General features: G+C 60.0%; 1 protein-coding gene across 2 annotated transcripts; it reads right to left on the minus strand.

The window, feature by feature from the left end:
* Positions 1-11,617: 11,617 nt before the first annotated feature.
* Positions 11,618-15,557, minus strand: TMEM53 (transmembrane protein 53). Of its 2 annotated transcripts, none has more exons than XM_090049473.1 (3): positions 15,477-15,557; positions 14,887-14,999; positions 11,618-13,074 (listed from the first exon to the last, which is right to left on the minus strand). In XM_090049473.1, the coding sequence occupies exons 1-3, from the start codon at positions 15,529-15,531 to the stop codon at positions 12,418-12,420; spliced, it is 825 nt and encodes a 274-aa protein (XP_089905599.1). In that variant the 5' UTR covers positions 15,532-15,557; the 3' UTR covers positions 11,618-12,417. The 2 variants fall into 2 exon arrangements, with proteins under 2 accessions (XP_089905599.1, XP_089905598.1); XM_090049472.1 differs by having other exon boundaries at positions 15,377-15,511.
* Positions 15,558-15,636: the final 79 nt, after the last annotated feature.

Raw genomic sequence — 15,636 nt, forward strand, 5'->3', positions numbered from 1 at the left:
TCCCGTCTCTGCCTCCCTTCTCCGCACAGGGCCCCAGCCCCCGGCGCTGGGTGGGCTCTGGGCATGGGATCATACAGGCCTTGCAGCCGGGCCCTGGAGAGCAGCAGTGTCCTCCCAGGGAGCAGGGGAAGAAGATCCCACTTCCCCCACCACATCTATCTCGGGCACTATTGCAGTGGGAGCACCCGGGGTTCAGGGAAACCGTTCTCCCTGGCACGGCTGGGCCCGAGCGCCATCACCCCGAGGTGGCTGGTGTTTGGGAGCCCAGCGATGATCCTCGCTGCTGTCTCTTGCGCTGCCTGCCTACTGGAGGCCGAAGTGGCTGGTTTTGCACCGGCTGGAGGCTGCAGAGCCTGGGGATGAATCTGCGGCAGGGCTCTGAGCTCCAGCACCCAGGAGACGCAGCCCCAGGCTGGGCTGGGTGTTGCTGTGAGCCAGGTGGAGAGGGATGTGCGGTCTGAGCCCCGTCATGCGTCAACCCCCCTAAGCCCCTGCAAGGTGAGCAGGAGATTGGGTGGGTTTGAGTTTGGGCTTCCTCCTAGATCCAGGCAACAGGTCCTAGATGTGCCCACGGACTCAGATGTGCCAGCGGTGGCCCACGCACGTGCTGCTTTGTCAGGGAAGGGCGACCGGCAGCTCCCAGGGGCCGAGCTTAGGGGAGCGGGAAGCAGCCCCAGGACACCCCCTTCATCACAGCAGGCCAGCCCCCCCCCCCACGCCAGCTCGACCAAGAGGAGACTCTCCGGTGACACTTAGCAGTGCAGGGCACATGAAACGCACTGACTGGCTCCCATCAGCAGCAGGGGCTGTCGTCTCACACTTGAACACACACACAACATGCACACACATGGCCCGGCCCAGCTGAGGGGGGGGGTCATGGTGTGGTGATGCTGGCACCAGTGTCAGGCCCCGCTTCCACACTAGACCCGCCTGGGCATCGTCCGTGCACAGGGAGCCTCTCCACTGCTCTAGGTGTTGGAAGGTGACTTGACTGAGGCCACAGAAGCAGGCAGTGGCAGAGCCCGGCCGGAACCCAGGTGTCCCCCCATCCCCAGGCTGGGCGTAAAAGGAGCAAGGAGGAGGCAGCCGCCTGCCAGGGGTTCTGCCCAGCTGTTACAGGTGTGTGCCTGGGCAGTTTGGGGGGCGGGGTCCCGCCCCGTGGCTCCCAGTCTGGGCGAGGGGGTGGGATGCACCGGGGCACCTGGAGGGTGCACGCAGCTTGGCTGGCCTGAGTGCAGCCAGGAGCTGAGCGTCCAGCCCCTGGGCCCGCAGCTGTCCTGGGGAGCCCAAGTTGGGGGTGACCCCTGTAACCGTCCATGCTGGACAGGGCAGGTGGGGGGTCGTGGTCCCGGCCCTGCTCCCACCAGCACTGCAGGGTGGGGCACTGCTGGCCCCTGCTGGTAGGAGCGGGCTTTGCAGCAGCTGGGACAGGGCTTGGGGTCCCCCCAATGCACCACCCCGCTTCCCTTCAGGGAAAGGACCCGGGCATCCTGCACCCCAGACCCCTGCGTGGTGGGGGGGATTAGCTTGGCTTCAACACACCTGCCCAGTGTGACCATGAGCCTGAGAGCTGCGGGGGGCAGTTTGAGCCCCCAGCCCCGGGCACAGCAAGGCTGGGGGGGTCCCCTGGGTCCCTGGCGCTGCTGAAGAAGGGGGGCAAGCATCCCCTTCCCTCCCAGCTCAGCCCAGCCATGAGGAAGCGATTAGCATTGACCAGCATCCAGCTGCCCTCTGCCCCCGGCCTGGAGAGGTCAAAGGTCAATGCCGGGAGGGTGGCGGGGGGTCAGGTTCGGTAATGAAGTCACAACAGCTGAATTATTTTGTCATTTGCCTTGACCGGCGCGGGGCCAGAGGGAGCAGCCCCAACAGCTCCATGCGGCCTGTGTTAGCGCCCGGGGCAGGTTACAGCCCCCCAGCGCCCTCGGCCGGGCTCCCCCGGGCAGCGCCGGCGCGGCCTGGGCTCGGTCACCCCAGGGCGCAGCTGCCGGGGGGGCCAGGCTGGCGGACGGGATGAGGGTCAAGCGGGTAGAGCCAGGGGCAGGGGTGGAAGCCAGGATGCCTGGGTCCTCTCCACGGCTCTGCCCTCTCGCCCCCCTGGGGCTGCGGTCCCTGCCCCGCCTGAGCCTCTGTGCCCCAGGCCCTGTTCCCAGCGCTGTGGGGAGGGCAGCATGCGTGCCCCGAGCTGGGCCGACGCCGCGCAGCTCCAGCACCCAAGCAGGGGCTGTGGGACAAGGGCCCCCGCCCCCAGGGGCTGAGACCTGCCCCCTTACCCCCACTTCAGGCACTCCGGGCTGCGCTGCCCTTGGGGACCCCCATGCTGCGGCGGGGAGGCGCACAGGGCCTCTCTCCTGCTCTGAAAGCCCTGCCGTGGCAGGAGAATCCCCCTTGGCTGTTAGCATTATGGGGCTCCTGACACACGGATGCAGTGCCAGCACCCGGGGGGTGTTCAGGCTGGTCTGTTTGCACGTTCCCCAGCAGACGTTATGACCCGCCTTGCCGTGAGCAGCCCAGCGCTAGGCCAGACCCTCCCAGGTTGGGGCGGGTTGCTTCACAGGGGGGCCCCTAGACATGCCAGAGGAGGCGATTCGATTCCCCTCTGCAGCCAGAGGTCCCGAAGCAGCCCCCTGCCCCCGGCATCCCACCCCTTGTGTTTCTGAGTGCCCCCAGGCAGCCCCAGCGGTGATTCCCCGGACGTGGCGGCTCCGGGCCGAGCCCCACCTGCGTGCTCACGGGACGGCGCCGGCTCTGCTGCAGCAACGCCAAGGCGATCCCGTGGCTCTGCCGGGACAACCAGGTCCACGCCAGCCTGGACCCCCTGGGCACGGGGGTTTGGGACATTTCTGCCCTAACTGCAGGGGCCAGAGGGCTGTGGGACCCACACAGAGCTGGTTAGAGACATGGACGGGATGTGGTTTGGCCATGGGTTTGATTCTGGGGCAGGTCAGTAATAACTGGTCAGTCCTTTGGGGCTGGAGCTGGTACGGACCGAGCCTTTTAGTGCTGGAGGCTGCAGAGGAGAGAGGAATGGGCAAACCCCGCTCAGCCCATCACTCGCCCTCCAACGCAGGAGCCTGAGCAACACAGGTGCAGCACACGGCAGCTTTTATCGTCCTACCTGCCGGGCTAAATGCAGGAAGCTCGGCGCCGTGGGTAGCAGCGCGGGTGCAGGCCGCAGGCTGGCAGGGATCACAGCCGGTGGCTGTAAGGGCTGATTGCAGCCTGCCTAGGCAATGGGGCCAGCGGAGAGGGATAATTAGCGGGCAGGAAGATATAAGATTCCCAGGAAAGGCCTGGAGTGAGGATCTTAAGGAGAGGACTTATAGACAAGCAGACAGATGAGAGGAGCTGGAGACAGGCGAACAGTTGGGAGCTAAGAGCCCGAGAGAGGAGAGCCGGCGGGGGAGCTCCTGGTGCAGCCGTGCAGGGGTTTTATCCTGAGAGGTCCTGAGGCTGTGAAGGGGACAGCAAGATACGGACACGGCAAGTGTGGGCATTGCGGGAGTACATGGACCGGAGACCTGGAGGTCCGAGACACCATGCATCGCCCCGTGGTTTACAGCGTGTTGATCGTGTCCCACCCGAGGGAGCTAATAAACCCCGAACCTGCTACGTGCGTCAGTCGTGCTGCCCACGAGGGCTTGTGCAGCATCGGCCACCGAGGGCAGGGAGCCGGCGCGGCCCGTCTGCACAGTTGGTGCAAGTGGTGACCGTGACCAGGACAGCAGGGCGGCAAGGGAGCTCATGAGGTCCCATCGAGTCCAGCCCCCCCGGCTCGAGGCAGGATTAGCCCTAACTAACCCATCCAGCCTCCGGGGAAAGTCCCTTCTCATCTCCAGCCTCAGTTTCCCCTGCTGCAGGTTGAGGCCATTGCTCCTAGTCCTGTACCCCGCAGCCCATCTCCATCCTTTCTACCATCACCCTTCAGGGGTTGGAAACCTCTTATCAAACCCGCCTCGGTCTTTCTCCCAGAGCCTCGCGTCTAACAAGCACGAGCGCCTCCGGGCCCAACCCTCACGTGCACAGAGGGCGCAAAGCCGCCTGCCCCCGGGACGTTCCCCGGCTCAGCCAGGCCCCCACGGACCCCCTTTACCGGGCCGGGATGCAACGGGGAGCACGACTGGGCGTCACGGGAATGCCGGGGAAGGGGTTCGGGGCTGGGCAGCATCTGGCGCGGGGCCCCGTCTGCGCCCGGATCCCCCCAACAGGACGCTAATATTTTATTTAAAGCGCGGGCGCAGGGCGGGGGCCGTGATGTATCGAACGTATTGAGCAAATGCTAATGTGTAATAGCGCGCGTCAGGGGGCTCGTCCATCACCCCTGCCGCCTTCTGGGGGGATCCATATCTAATTAACAGTAATGAATGAGGGAGCTGGGCCGGCGACAGCGCGCCAGGTTGTTATGGAAATGAGGCAATCCCATTAGGCAAAACACTTAATTAAACAAAACCTCCTGGAAGGGAGGTGCTGGCTGGACCCTGGGCCGGGTCCTGGGGAGCCGTGCTCTTGGGCCGCCCCATCTTGGTTGTCCCCATGTCGGGGGACGGGGGACTCGCGTCCTCCTCCGGGCCAAGGGCCGCGGGCCCCGGAGACCGGGCAGCTTGTCGCCGCGTCCGGAGCTGGCTGGGTTGTGCAGCCCCTGGCGCCAAGGCTCAGCCCTTACCCGCAGCCTGATTGGCACCAAGACAGGGAGCTCGGCCCTCACGCGCCTGTGGAAACCACACTGCTACACGTGTATGTGTGTGTGTGTGTGTGTGTGTGTGTGTGTGTGCGCGCGCGCATGACCATGTACACCACCACTACACAGGTGTGCATGCATGCCCCTGTACACCATGCTGGGGGGAGGGGGCGTGAGAGAAAGAGAGAGAGAGACCATGTACACCACTGCTACACAGGTGTGCACACACACCCATGTGCACCATACTACTACCTGTGTGTGTGTGTGTGTGTGTGTGTGTGTGTGTGTGTGTGTGTCCATGTACACCACATGGCTACCTGAATGTGTTAGACCATGTGTCCTCCATTGCTCTGTGTGTGTGTGTGTGAGATCATGTACACCAATACTACACACGTACACACGTGCACTCGTGCCTCTGTATACCCCACTGCTACGTGTGTGTGAGAGAGAGAGAGAGAGAGAGAGACCAGGTACACCACTGCTACACATATGTGCATGTGTGCCCATGTACACCACCCTGCTATGTATGCGTGTGCGTGTATGTATGCATACATGCTTGCACAGCGACACACACCTGGTGCCCTACACAGGCTCGCTCTATGACCCGGGGCTGTGTCAGGGCGACCGTGTCGTGTTGCTCCGAGCTTGGACACGGGGTTTGTCTGGGATGGTTTGGACGGGGCTGATCCTGCTTCGGGCAGGATGTGACCCTCAGCTCCCTGCCAGCCCCACGGACCCGGCTGGGCCTGTGACTCAGGTCCGGGCGCAGAGTCTCCATCCCGTGCCCATCCCAACTCGTGGGGGAGCCTGGCGACTTCATTCACACGCACACCGTGCCCGCCTGGGTTTCGTGCCCCCTTGGCCCTGGCCCTGCGCTCCCACATCGACACGGGCGCGGGCGGCACAGATTTCCGATCACAGGCGTGTACTTGCCTCGTGCTCTATTGACACCAGAGCTGGAAGAGCTCAAGGTTAATTCCTTATCAATACCCTATTGTCAGCTCGTTAATCAAAGCGGGAGGTCAGGGCTGCTGAGGTGCATCTGCCTGCCCATGCGTGTCCGGTGGCCGGATTGGGGCGGCCTGAGTGGACCCCAGCCTGGCCCGGGGACCGCAGTCGGGGGGAGAGCGGGACTGGCAAGTGTTCATTGCATCTCAGCCTTGACCAGGCTGCCTTCTGCTAGCCTGCCCGTGGGCACAGCGCCCTGGTCCTTGAGAACAGGGGTGGCCAACCCGCAGCGTGCCTGCCACGCGTGGCACCTGCGGCCTCTGGGCACGGCACATGGCAGCGTGGGGAGGGAGCGGGCACACGGCAGCAAATAGGGCAGGGAGCAGAAAGCGGAGCAGCAGATGGAGCAGGGAGCAAAAAGCAGAGCAACGGAGTAAGACCAGGAGCCTGGAACAAGGAGCAGAAAGCAGAGCAGCAGCTGGGGCAGGGGATGGGAATGGCCCTGGGCGAGGGTGCACGGCTATTCTGTGCTTCTCCTGCCCGTCCCGATGGCCCCAAATCCGGCCGAGGTAAGGTTGCTGGTGGTTCACCATCACACGGGGAGGGTCCAGGGGGTCCTGGGGTCTGTCCGGGCCGGGGGGCAGTTTCACTAGCGACTGGGCAGCGGGACCATGGCCCCAAGCGTGACACCTGCTGGTCACCCACCCCGCAGGGTCCTGGCGGGAGGGTCTTGCCCCCACGCTCAGGCTCAGCCCAACGCTGCACTGGGGCAGGAAGGGATTTCCCCCCTGCTCAGACTGGTCTGGACTGGGGTGGGGGGGGGGGTTGCCTTCCTCTGCAGTGGGGGCACGGCCTGGGCCTGGGCCTGGGGCTTCGGGAGCGTCCTTTGCAGCAGCAGGACGTTGGTGGCCGTGGCCCCCTGCTTTCCCGGAGGCAGGGGCAATGCCCGGGGCTGCCAGGGGTAACTGTGTCGTGTTGCTCAGATCCGGGGTTTGTCCGGGCTGGTCTGCACAGGCCTGATCCTGCCTCTGGGGGGCTTGGCCTGGAGGTGACCCTGCAGCTCCCACGGGTCTGGGACCCTCCGTGTGCAGCTCGGGGCTGGAGCATTGGCCCCCGTGTGCTGCCGCTCACGCCGGGCCTTGCCCAGCGGCTGGGGAACGGCCGCTGTCTGGAGCCCCCCGCACGCAGCCGGCAGAGAACTGAACCTAGCACCATCCCTGCCGGTGCTGTCACCTGCCGGTCGCCGAGGGCAATGACCGCTGTCCTCCCTACGGCCCCGGTCCCGTGGCTCTGTCCCGCTCCGATGGGATCCTCTACCTCCTCTGGGCCTCTTCCAGCTGCGCATGAAGCAGCCCAACTCACGTCTGTCAAATGCAGTCGCTTCTGTCTCTCCTCCTCTCTTCAGGACTAGGACCAGACGTTGCATTTGTCCCCGGAGAAGTTGTGCCTGTGGTTGTTCTGGAACAAAAATATCCCGGGATTGGCGTGTCCACACATCGCCCTTCTAATCAGCAGCTGAATGCCGTGCCGCTTTCCTGCCCATGATTCAATGATGCAATGCTGGGGTAACTGTACAGCTGTACTAGCAGTATCCCGGGATAAATTGTGACAACTCCTTATCCCGGAAACTTGTTTAGGATTTATCCCAGGATGATAGAAATGGATGTCTGTACGCCGGCACTTTGTCCTGGGATTAAAATGGATTATCCCGGGATACATGTGGTGTCTGTTTGCAGTCGAGGTGAGATCTGTGCAGGGAGGAGTGTGTTTCAGTGGGGATTTCTTGGTGCCTGATTTACAGGGTTAGGGCTGGGAAATGCAGCATCGGCTTTTCAAGCCCCTCTCCTGGTGGTGCCTGGGGTTTAACCAGGACTATCTGCTTTGCTTTCACTCTTTAGCAGTTTCTCTTCGGCTGCAAAACCCGACCGCGTCTCACTGGGCTCGGGTGACACCTGAGCAAGGTGAGGAGACACGAGCACCTGAGCCCGGGAGAAGGGGAGGATTTAAACCTGCTGCTCTCCAGGCCCCACGTCCCAAAGACTTTCCCGGAGTTAGGACAGAACAAGCTACAGCAAAACGCAGCCGGGAGAAGCAGGGGCTCCCCTGCCTGTCCTTGGACCTGTTCGGGACCCGAGGGTCCTGCCAAAGTTATTCCATGTTGCACAAAAGCCTTAAATACTCAGTGGCCCAAGCTGAATGGGACTGTCCCCATAGCCTGGGAGCTGGCAAGTCCGGATCCAGGTCCCTGCCACCCGGGGAACATCCTTGACACGAGCCCGTGGTTTCTGTGGACATCAGGAGCCTTTTGGAGGGAGCTGGCTTGTGGGGCCTCATGATGCCCAGACTCCAGAAGGGGCAAGAGAGTCCTCCCAAATCCTTGGGTGACACAGCACCTGCCTCCCTGGGCTGCCCACAGGAGCTATGCATGCAGGGGCGTGTTTTGCACCAGCCAGGTCTTCACTGGAAACCCCAGCGGTGCCCGCGGCTCACTGTCAGGGCCCAGAGGATCCCGTCAGGCTTGGATCATAGCACCGTTTGCTCCTATGCAGAGAACATGAACTGGGTCCATGAGAAATTCACAGGTTCGTAGAAAACTAGGGTTGAAGGGAGCTCAGGAAGTCGCATTTAGTGCAACCCCCTGCTCCAAGCAGGACCAGCCCCAGCTACATCATCCCAGCCAGGCTTTGTCAATCCGGGTCTTGAAAACCTCCAAGGATGGAGACTGCACCAGCAGCTCTGAACATTTTTCCCTGGTCCCTGGACCCACACAGTGCTCTGCCCTGCAGAAATGAACAGCATTAACTGTCCCTAAGCAAAGAGACGGCAGCCTGCGCTCCAGAGCAAACGGCTTGAAGATTTCCGGTGCCCGGGAAAGGGCTGAGCATGCTGACCCAGCAGCAGCACCTTGCAGAGAGACCCTGGGCACCACCCCAGCCCTCCTCACCAGGGGAACAGCAGCTGGCACTGGCGATGGGGAAGGAGAAGAGACAACCAGTTTGTCTGTTCACGCTCACCCTGGGCTTGTGGACCTGAGTGTGACAAAGTGAGCCCAGCTTGGAGCACCAGCCCTAGTGACACAATTCCCCAGGGGCTGAGGGCCCCTTCCTGATTTGATAAGCCTGGTTTTCTTGGGGTGCAGAAGAATTCAAGGTTTCAAGTTATAGGTAAATCAGGAGCCGGCAGGTGTGAGACTTGCATCCCCTGCTGCTCCTGCATCGTCTTTACCAACGTACCTGGGCCTCCCCACCAGCACTGGCTTCCCAATGGCAAAGATTTTTACTAGAAAACGCCCCTTGGTTTTGCTTGCGATCCGAGCACTACGCGCCTGTGCCTCTTCCGACAGGAACGACTGGTCTCGTGAGCTGTTGCACGGGAGCCCCAGAAAGCGTGGGCAGCAAAGTGGCGCGTGCCGCAGGGGAACGGGTAAGAGACCAACCAGCTGGCTCTCCGGCCCTGCCACATGCTAAATAATCTCCTGGGCACAGCCACTGTTAGGGCGACAGGATGTGGCTCAACCAGCAGACCCCTGCAGCTGGGTGCGTGCGGCTTATTCCATAACCCAGCTGCCCCACGAGCGCCCGTTCGTCCTGCCTCTGGATGAGGGCGTATTCATCATGCCAGGCCCGCAAGCACCCTGCTCGGGGTCTCCACGGCCAGGAAAGCAGACGGATCGATGCTTCAGTGCTGCCACCTACTCGCCGGGCTCCCGCATAGCAGCGCCGGCTGGGGGCTCGGCCGCCGCGCGGTGCCGGAGTCAACAAATCTGAGCCGCGGATCTCCCAGTCTGGGGTGACTGTATTAATTTATGAGGTGTGTACCATGAAATCAGCTTAAACGTTTCTATAAATGCCGCCACAGCAGCCACCGGGGCCGAGGCGAGCGCTGGTTAGTTTAATAACCTTTCCTTTATTATCTCTGATCCTTAGGAGAGCTTTTACCGTCCTACAACTCATTGGTTTGATGTTCAGAAACAAAAATACAGCCCTGGCTCCGTGGCTGGCTCCGGAGGGTGGGAACGCCAGCGGCTGTAGCGAGCTGAGGGAACGCTTTCCCCGCGGCGTGACACGTCACAAGTCCCGATCCCGCCTGGACCACCCCCGCTCGGCTGACGGAGCTCGTGGCACCGAGTCAGGATGCTGTGCTGGCAGCAAGCTGGCAATTAAAAAAAGAAAAAGCTGTTTATTAAAATGAACCCAACTGGAGCTGGCCTCTGGAGCATTTCCTTTCTGGTTCATTCACACCCCTGCTTATACACGTAGGCACAAGGCCAGAGTGTCTTTAGGCTGCTAGATCAGCGGTGGCCATCTCTCCGTTTGAGGATGAGCTCTACCACGGCTCATTGATGGGACTTGAGGGTCTTACGAGCCCAGTCGTTGAGCCCAGGAGTTGCAGGTCTTTCCGCAGGGGAGAGCAGGCCACAGGCTGGGATTTCTCTCCTTTTGCTTTCTCTGCGTTGAGGGTAAGAGACCTTACCTCCAAGGGGGATGGCGTTTGGCGGAGGTTGCAGTGCCATTGGGATCAGTTGGCAGTCAGCTCCTCCCAGGTAGCGAGATGTCTCTGAGGCCTCGACAGCGCTGAGACATAGCGGCACTCTGCTATTCTCTCTATCCCCCATATGCAAAAGGCAGCTGCGACATCCCAGGGTGTGTCCATGATGAGCAGACAGTCATCACAGACGGACACCTGAAAACCAGATGTGAACTCTTTTCTCCAGCGAGATTTCGGACCCGTCTATAGCCCCCTCCTTTTTTCTATTCCCAGATACCTATAGATTATCCGCAGCGGTGGTGAGTGGGGGAGAGGGGAAATGGTGTCCTGACAAGTGCCATTTAGCACAGCAGCTGGGAGGGTCGGTGCCAGGATCCGTTTGCCTTTTCGGCATGTGTCCTAGTGTTTGCTGTGTGGAGACCACCAGGAAAAGCCGTTCTCTTTATCACAAAGGACTTTGCGAAGTTCCAAGTTGGATTTTTTTTCCTCCTTTCCCCGTTGTTTCCATCAAATGCTCAGCGTCCCGTGGCTCAGCTCCCTGGAGATGGAGGGATCATGCAGCTGTCGTAACGTGCAGCACACTGCTTTCCACCAGCAACAAAAGCTCCTCTGTACACAGCCAAAGATGATGTAAAAGGGCCCTTCGGTGCTGCAGAAGGCGGCTCTCACTTGTTCCGGTAATGGCAAGGGGTATTTGTGTAGTATAAACCTCGGAGAACCATGGTACAGGCCTCGCTTCTTGCAAATCAGGGCAGATCTCAAAGTAGATATTTAACAAGAGCATTCGTGGGGCAAGTTCTGGCTCAGATCTCTCAGTGAAATACCTGGGGCCCCTTCTGCTTTGCTTTACATCAGAGAGGCTGAAGAGGAGGTAAGCAGGGGGAAAGCATGGCACTGGCTGGGGAAATAACCTACCGCACCTTGTGGTCAGTACAATGGCTGCACTGGTAACTTTAGATAACATTTCTGAGACCCGACACCAGATCTGGCTTCGCCAGGAAGAGTCAGGCATTTCCAGGAGCTCGAGCCATACGGCTGCAGTTCAGTCCACCCCTTCTCGGCCCGACAAAAGCCAGGAGCCAAGAACATGCAGACAGATCTGCACAGATGGAACCAGTTCGTTATAAGCAGCCTGCAGTATAACCCACCGTCTGCTTTCACCCCTCATTCCCCACGCCCGGAAAACCAAACGGCAGCACGTTTTCTGTTTAAGGCTCTTGCCATCAAACACGCTTCGCCAGGCAGCCTGGGACGCCTGTGCGTGTGGAGCACACGTGGATCACGGGACACAAGTTGGGAACGAAGCCCAGCCCAGCACAATCAGAGGATGCGGCTTCTCCAAGCCCCAGGAGATCTGGGGCCGGGACTGGAGGTAGCAACAGGGTTACAGAGTCCCATGCTGACCTCCCATATGGGCAGCTTAGCAGATGGGTGAATCTACCCATCTGTCCCCCACCGGAGGGCTGGGGTGAAGAGGCGACAAAGACAGTCACAAGACACGTACACTTCACATCTTATTTCTTTTTACTCTTCCGCCAAAAGCTTTAAAGTCAGATGGCTGACAAGGCTGGAGCCCAAAGAGGAGCTCAGGCCTGCTACCATCCTCTCCAGGCCCAGTGAAATGGAGCCAGGCTGACAACTCGGTCACACTTCCACACACCACCCTTCCTGAGACCCCATGTTTGATCTGGGGGCCTGGTCACAAACCCTGCAATGCCCTGGGGTTGGGGCAAGACAGCTGGTGAGCGGAAGAACCATGCCACCCTGCAGAGCTCCCACTAACTGCTGCAAGGTGGCAGGAACGGCAGGAGAGGAAGGGAGACTGAAGATCCTGGTTCTGGTAGACACCACAGGGGATGTTTGCAATGGAAGTGATGCATAGTGGGCAGAGACAGTGGTGGGGTCAGAATGGGGGAGACAGCCGGGAAAGCAGCTAACAAAGGGGCAGGAAGGGTTATGCGGCACTCCCCAGTGTGATAGCTTGCTTCTCCCCCAACCCCCTTATTGTGAAACCTAGGCCTCCTTCAAAATCCCAGTGACTTCAACAGGGTCAGAATTGCAACCCCTGCCATACAATTACACCGGTCTCCTGTCTCCTTGCCTGACCTGTCCCTCCGACTGGCCCGAAGACCTGTGTTTAGCAATGGCAAGGCCTGCAGAGGAAGCAGGAGTTCTTTGCCATCACCTTCTGGGCAGCTCAGGACTTTACTGACAGCAGAGAAGTGTTGAAGGGAGAGAGGGGCATGGCGAGACAGCAGTCTGGTCCCTGTCTAAGGCAGCACGTGCTGGACTATGTCTCAGAGCAGCTATGAGCCCCCAATGCAGTCAGACAGGAAGGAGCCACACAGGCTGGTGTAACAGGAGGGGTGGGCCCGAAGGTGGCTGACGTGAGCAGAGTCCAAGAAGTCGACCGCCTTCACTGGGACACCGTGCTGCCGCCGTGCCTCAGCCATGAGCTCTACGTCGCTGGCCTTGATGATTTTGTCAGCCTTGGAGTAGAGATAGAGCTCAGGCCACCTCGAGGGACCTTTCAGCAGGGCGTCGTAATGGTTCTCATGAAGAAAGCGGGTCAGAGGATACAGCATGATCCGCAGAATCACAACCATGGCAGCAAACACAAGCAGGAGGGAGGACCGGAGCAGCACGTTCGTTGAGGACAAGATTGCTGCCAAGGCACGGAGGCTGCCCAGCACGTTCCGCCTGCCGGGGCTGCTGTCAAAGACGGTGCCTACCACCCGGAGGTACTTGAACCGCCTGTGCGTATGGAGCAGCTCGACGATGTAGCGGTACAGCATGACGCCGCCATTACTGAAGACGTGAAACAGCAGCGGGTTCTTCTCGAGCCTGTGGTCAAAGAGCAGTTGCAGGAGCTGCTGCGCAGGGGTCCGGAGGGATCGGATGCTGCAGGATTCTGAGAAAAACACCATTCTCCAGGGAGCTGTGTAGCGGATCACTGTGCAGCCCTGAGAGGAAAAGACAGAGGCTGTCATCAGGGGCTTCGCACGCCACCCAGTAGGCAAGTGGCAAGACAGAGCTCATGTTCAGGAGCTTCAGAGGCAAAAACCTTAGACACTCTAAGCCTGGTAAGTTTGGAAAAGGGTCAAAGGAGGCAGCTGCCTGTGACAGCAGAGGACTGGACGTGGGAACCTAGAGCCACTCTTGGGTTCCTTCATGAACCCACGGGCCCAGCTTGATTCTGGGTGGCCGCTGTGTCAATAGCTCTCTGATACAGCAACCCTTCTTCAGGACCACTGCAGGAAGTTTCTGAGGAGCAGAAACCACCTCGCTCACCTTTGGCACATCTGACACGCTCACAAGGCTACGTGCGTGTGAGAGAAGAATGTCTTCCAGTTCCCGCCTGGTGACATTTTGAGCCCAATAGCATAAGCACCTTGCAACAACCTACCTAAATCACTGCCGATGCTGTTTCCATGAGCGATTCCCACCTAAACCCAAACCCAAACCTCACCTCCAGCTAATAACGTGCAGGTGTTACCAGCCATGATCCCTCTGATCAAGTCCTTCCGAACCAGCTGGGTTAAATATTAACAGCAGGGAGGCTGGGTAATGCTTCTTAATGAACATTGGCATTTATATTGGAAACATTTTTGGATTCAGAACAAAGTCCATTCCCGCTACTGAGAAGAATAATGGATTTCAGTTTCTCTAGGTCCTAATGCCATCAGCCTCAGTCATGCCCTAGGCCAACAAAACAAGGACTTTCCAAAGGGGAACGGATGATTTAAGGGATTGGCAACGGGACAGATCGAGTCACCACCTTTCTCCTCTGGGTCACCGCAGCAAAACCTCATCCAGGTGGGGAGTGACAAGGCATGACTGCCATCTGTTCCCCAAAGGAGAAAATGAATTTGGGAGTACCACGCTAATCCCTTGTGGATGTCCCTCAAGCCACAAGAACTCCCCTAATGAGGATGCTCATTAGCCTTCGCACAAAAGGCAAGAGTTGAATGAACCACAGGGGAGTGAATTCTTTCTTCAGCTCTTGCATCAGCCCTGCTGGGGCGAGGAGACTGTGTTTTCACCCTCACTGCCCCTGTTAGGAGTGCAGAAACATGGAGGATGAAGTCGTGCAAGTTTCACAATCTTCGATTATTTCCGAGGTTTGGATAGGGGAGGATTTCCTTTTAAGAAGCACTTTCTGCCTCCTACCTGCCCCTACAGCTGGGGCCTTAAAGACAACATGCAGCGAATCTACCACTGTGCTACATGAGGATGCAGAGTGCTTACGGCAGGGGTGGGCAAAACACGGCCTGCGGGCTGGATGCGAACCGCCAGGCCATTCTATCCAGCCCACAGGGCCCCTAAAAAATGTAGAAAAATTAACATTTATCTGCCCCTGGCTGCCTGTCGTGCGGCCCTTGATGGCTTGCCAAAACTCAGTAGGCGGCCCAAAATAACTGCCTGCCCCTGGCTTAGGGCTTCTCTGAACAGAATAATCCTTTTACCAGTGCACGGGAGAGAAATTAGCCCCAAAACAGCCTCACTGCAGCCCAGGACCTCAAATGTATTTGAATGATTTCCCGTCCTTGCAGCAGCTGGATAGCGACAGCTCTCCCCCGCCGCTTTACCGGCGCCAAGTCGGCGCCCGTGGTGTTTCAGGGCACCGGGCCAGCGCCCGCGCGAGGTCGCTCGTCCGGTTTCGTTCGGAATGAACTAGACGGACGCTTGCGCGGGACGGTTTAGACGCCCACGATCCTGCCTGGAGCAGGGGCTGACGGGACGGGACCCCAGGGCAGTAGGGGCGAGCTACTCACCCTCTCCCGGTAGACGGTGCTGTACTTCGCCAGATGCTGGTCTTTGCAGCCCCCCCAGCCGAGCAGAACCACCACGGGCCGGGGGCGCTCGCTGCCCCGCTCTGGACCCGCGTCTGAAACAAGCCAGGAGACGGCAGCGGTGCTCAGCACCAGTCACAGCAAGATTCCCCCCCACCCCGGGGGGATTAGTTAACCCTCGCAGCCCCAGGGGGTCTCAACGCCCAGCCCCCTCAGCCCCAGGGGGTAGGACAGCCTTGCCCCCCCAGCAGAGGTATGAATTAACCCTCTCAGCCCCAAGGGCATCGAACTCCTGTCCCCACCCCAGCCAGGAGCATGGTTTAACCCTTTCTACCCCAGGGCGATCAGAGCTTCCCCCTGCAGGAGTATTAATTAACCCCTCCTGCCCCAGGGGAGCGGAATGAATTAACCCCTTGTGCCCGGGGGCATCAGAGCCTTGCCCCCCCCCCTTTGCAGGGTTATTGATTAACACCTTGTGGCCCGGGGGTGTGGGTTTGAATTAACCCCTTGTGCCCGGGGGCATCAGAGCTCTGCCCGTGGTGGAGGAGGGGTACCAGGAACATGCCCCCTACCCGGCCTCCCCCCCGGCGGCGGCTCAATGGTCGCGTCTAGCTGCTCCCCCGCCATGGCCGCCCGCGCGGACTTCCGGCACTTCCGCGTTCGCCACCGGAAGCGGCCGCCCAGCTCCCCGGGCTGCAGCCAATGGGAGCGGAGAGCATCCTGCCCCCCCCC

Source organism: Crocodylus siamensis, chromosome 5, assembly GCF_052110815.1.
Source record: "Crocodylus siamensis isolate JL-2025a chromosome 5, ASM5211081v1, whole genome shotgun sequence".
Taxonomy (NCBI): domain Eukaryota; kingdom Metazoa; phylum Chordata; order Crocodylia; family Crocodylidae; genus Crocodylus; species Crocodylus siamensis.

Bases quoted from the DNA above. Each gene is read 5' to 3' on its own strand.
- TMEM53 (XM_090049472.1), bottom strand. From the start codon at position 15,467: ATGTTCCTGGTACCCCTCCTCCACCACGGGCAGAGCTCTGATGCCCCC. The intron at 15,000-15,376 runs GTGTTAATCAAT...GGCTTGTTTCAG, and splicing joins CCACACCCCCGGGCCACAAG to ACGCGGGTCCAGAGCGGGGC. The intron at 13,075-14,886 runs GTGAGTAGCTCG...TTTTCCTCTCAG, and splicing joins GCACCGTCTACCGGGAGAGG to GGCTGCACAGTGATCCGCTA.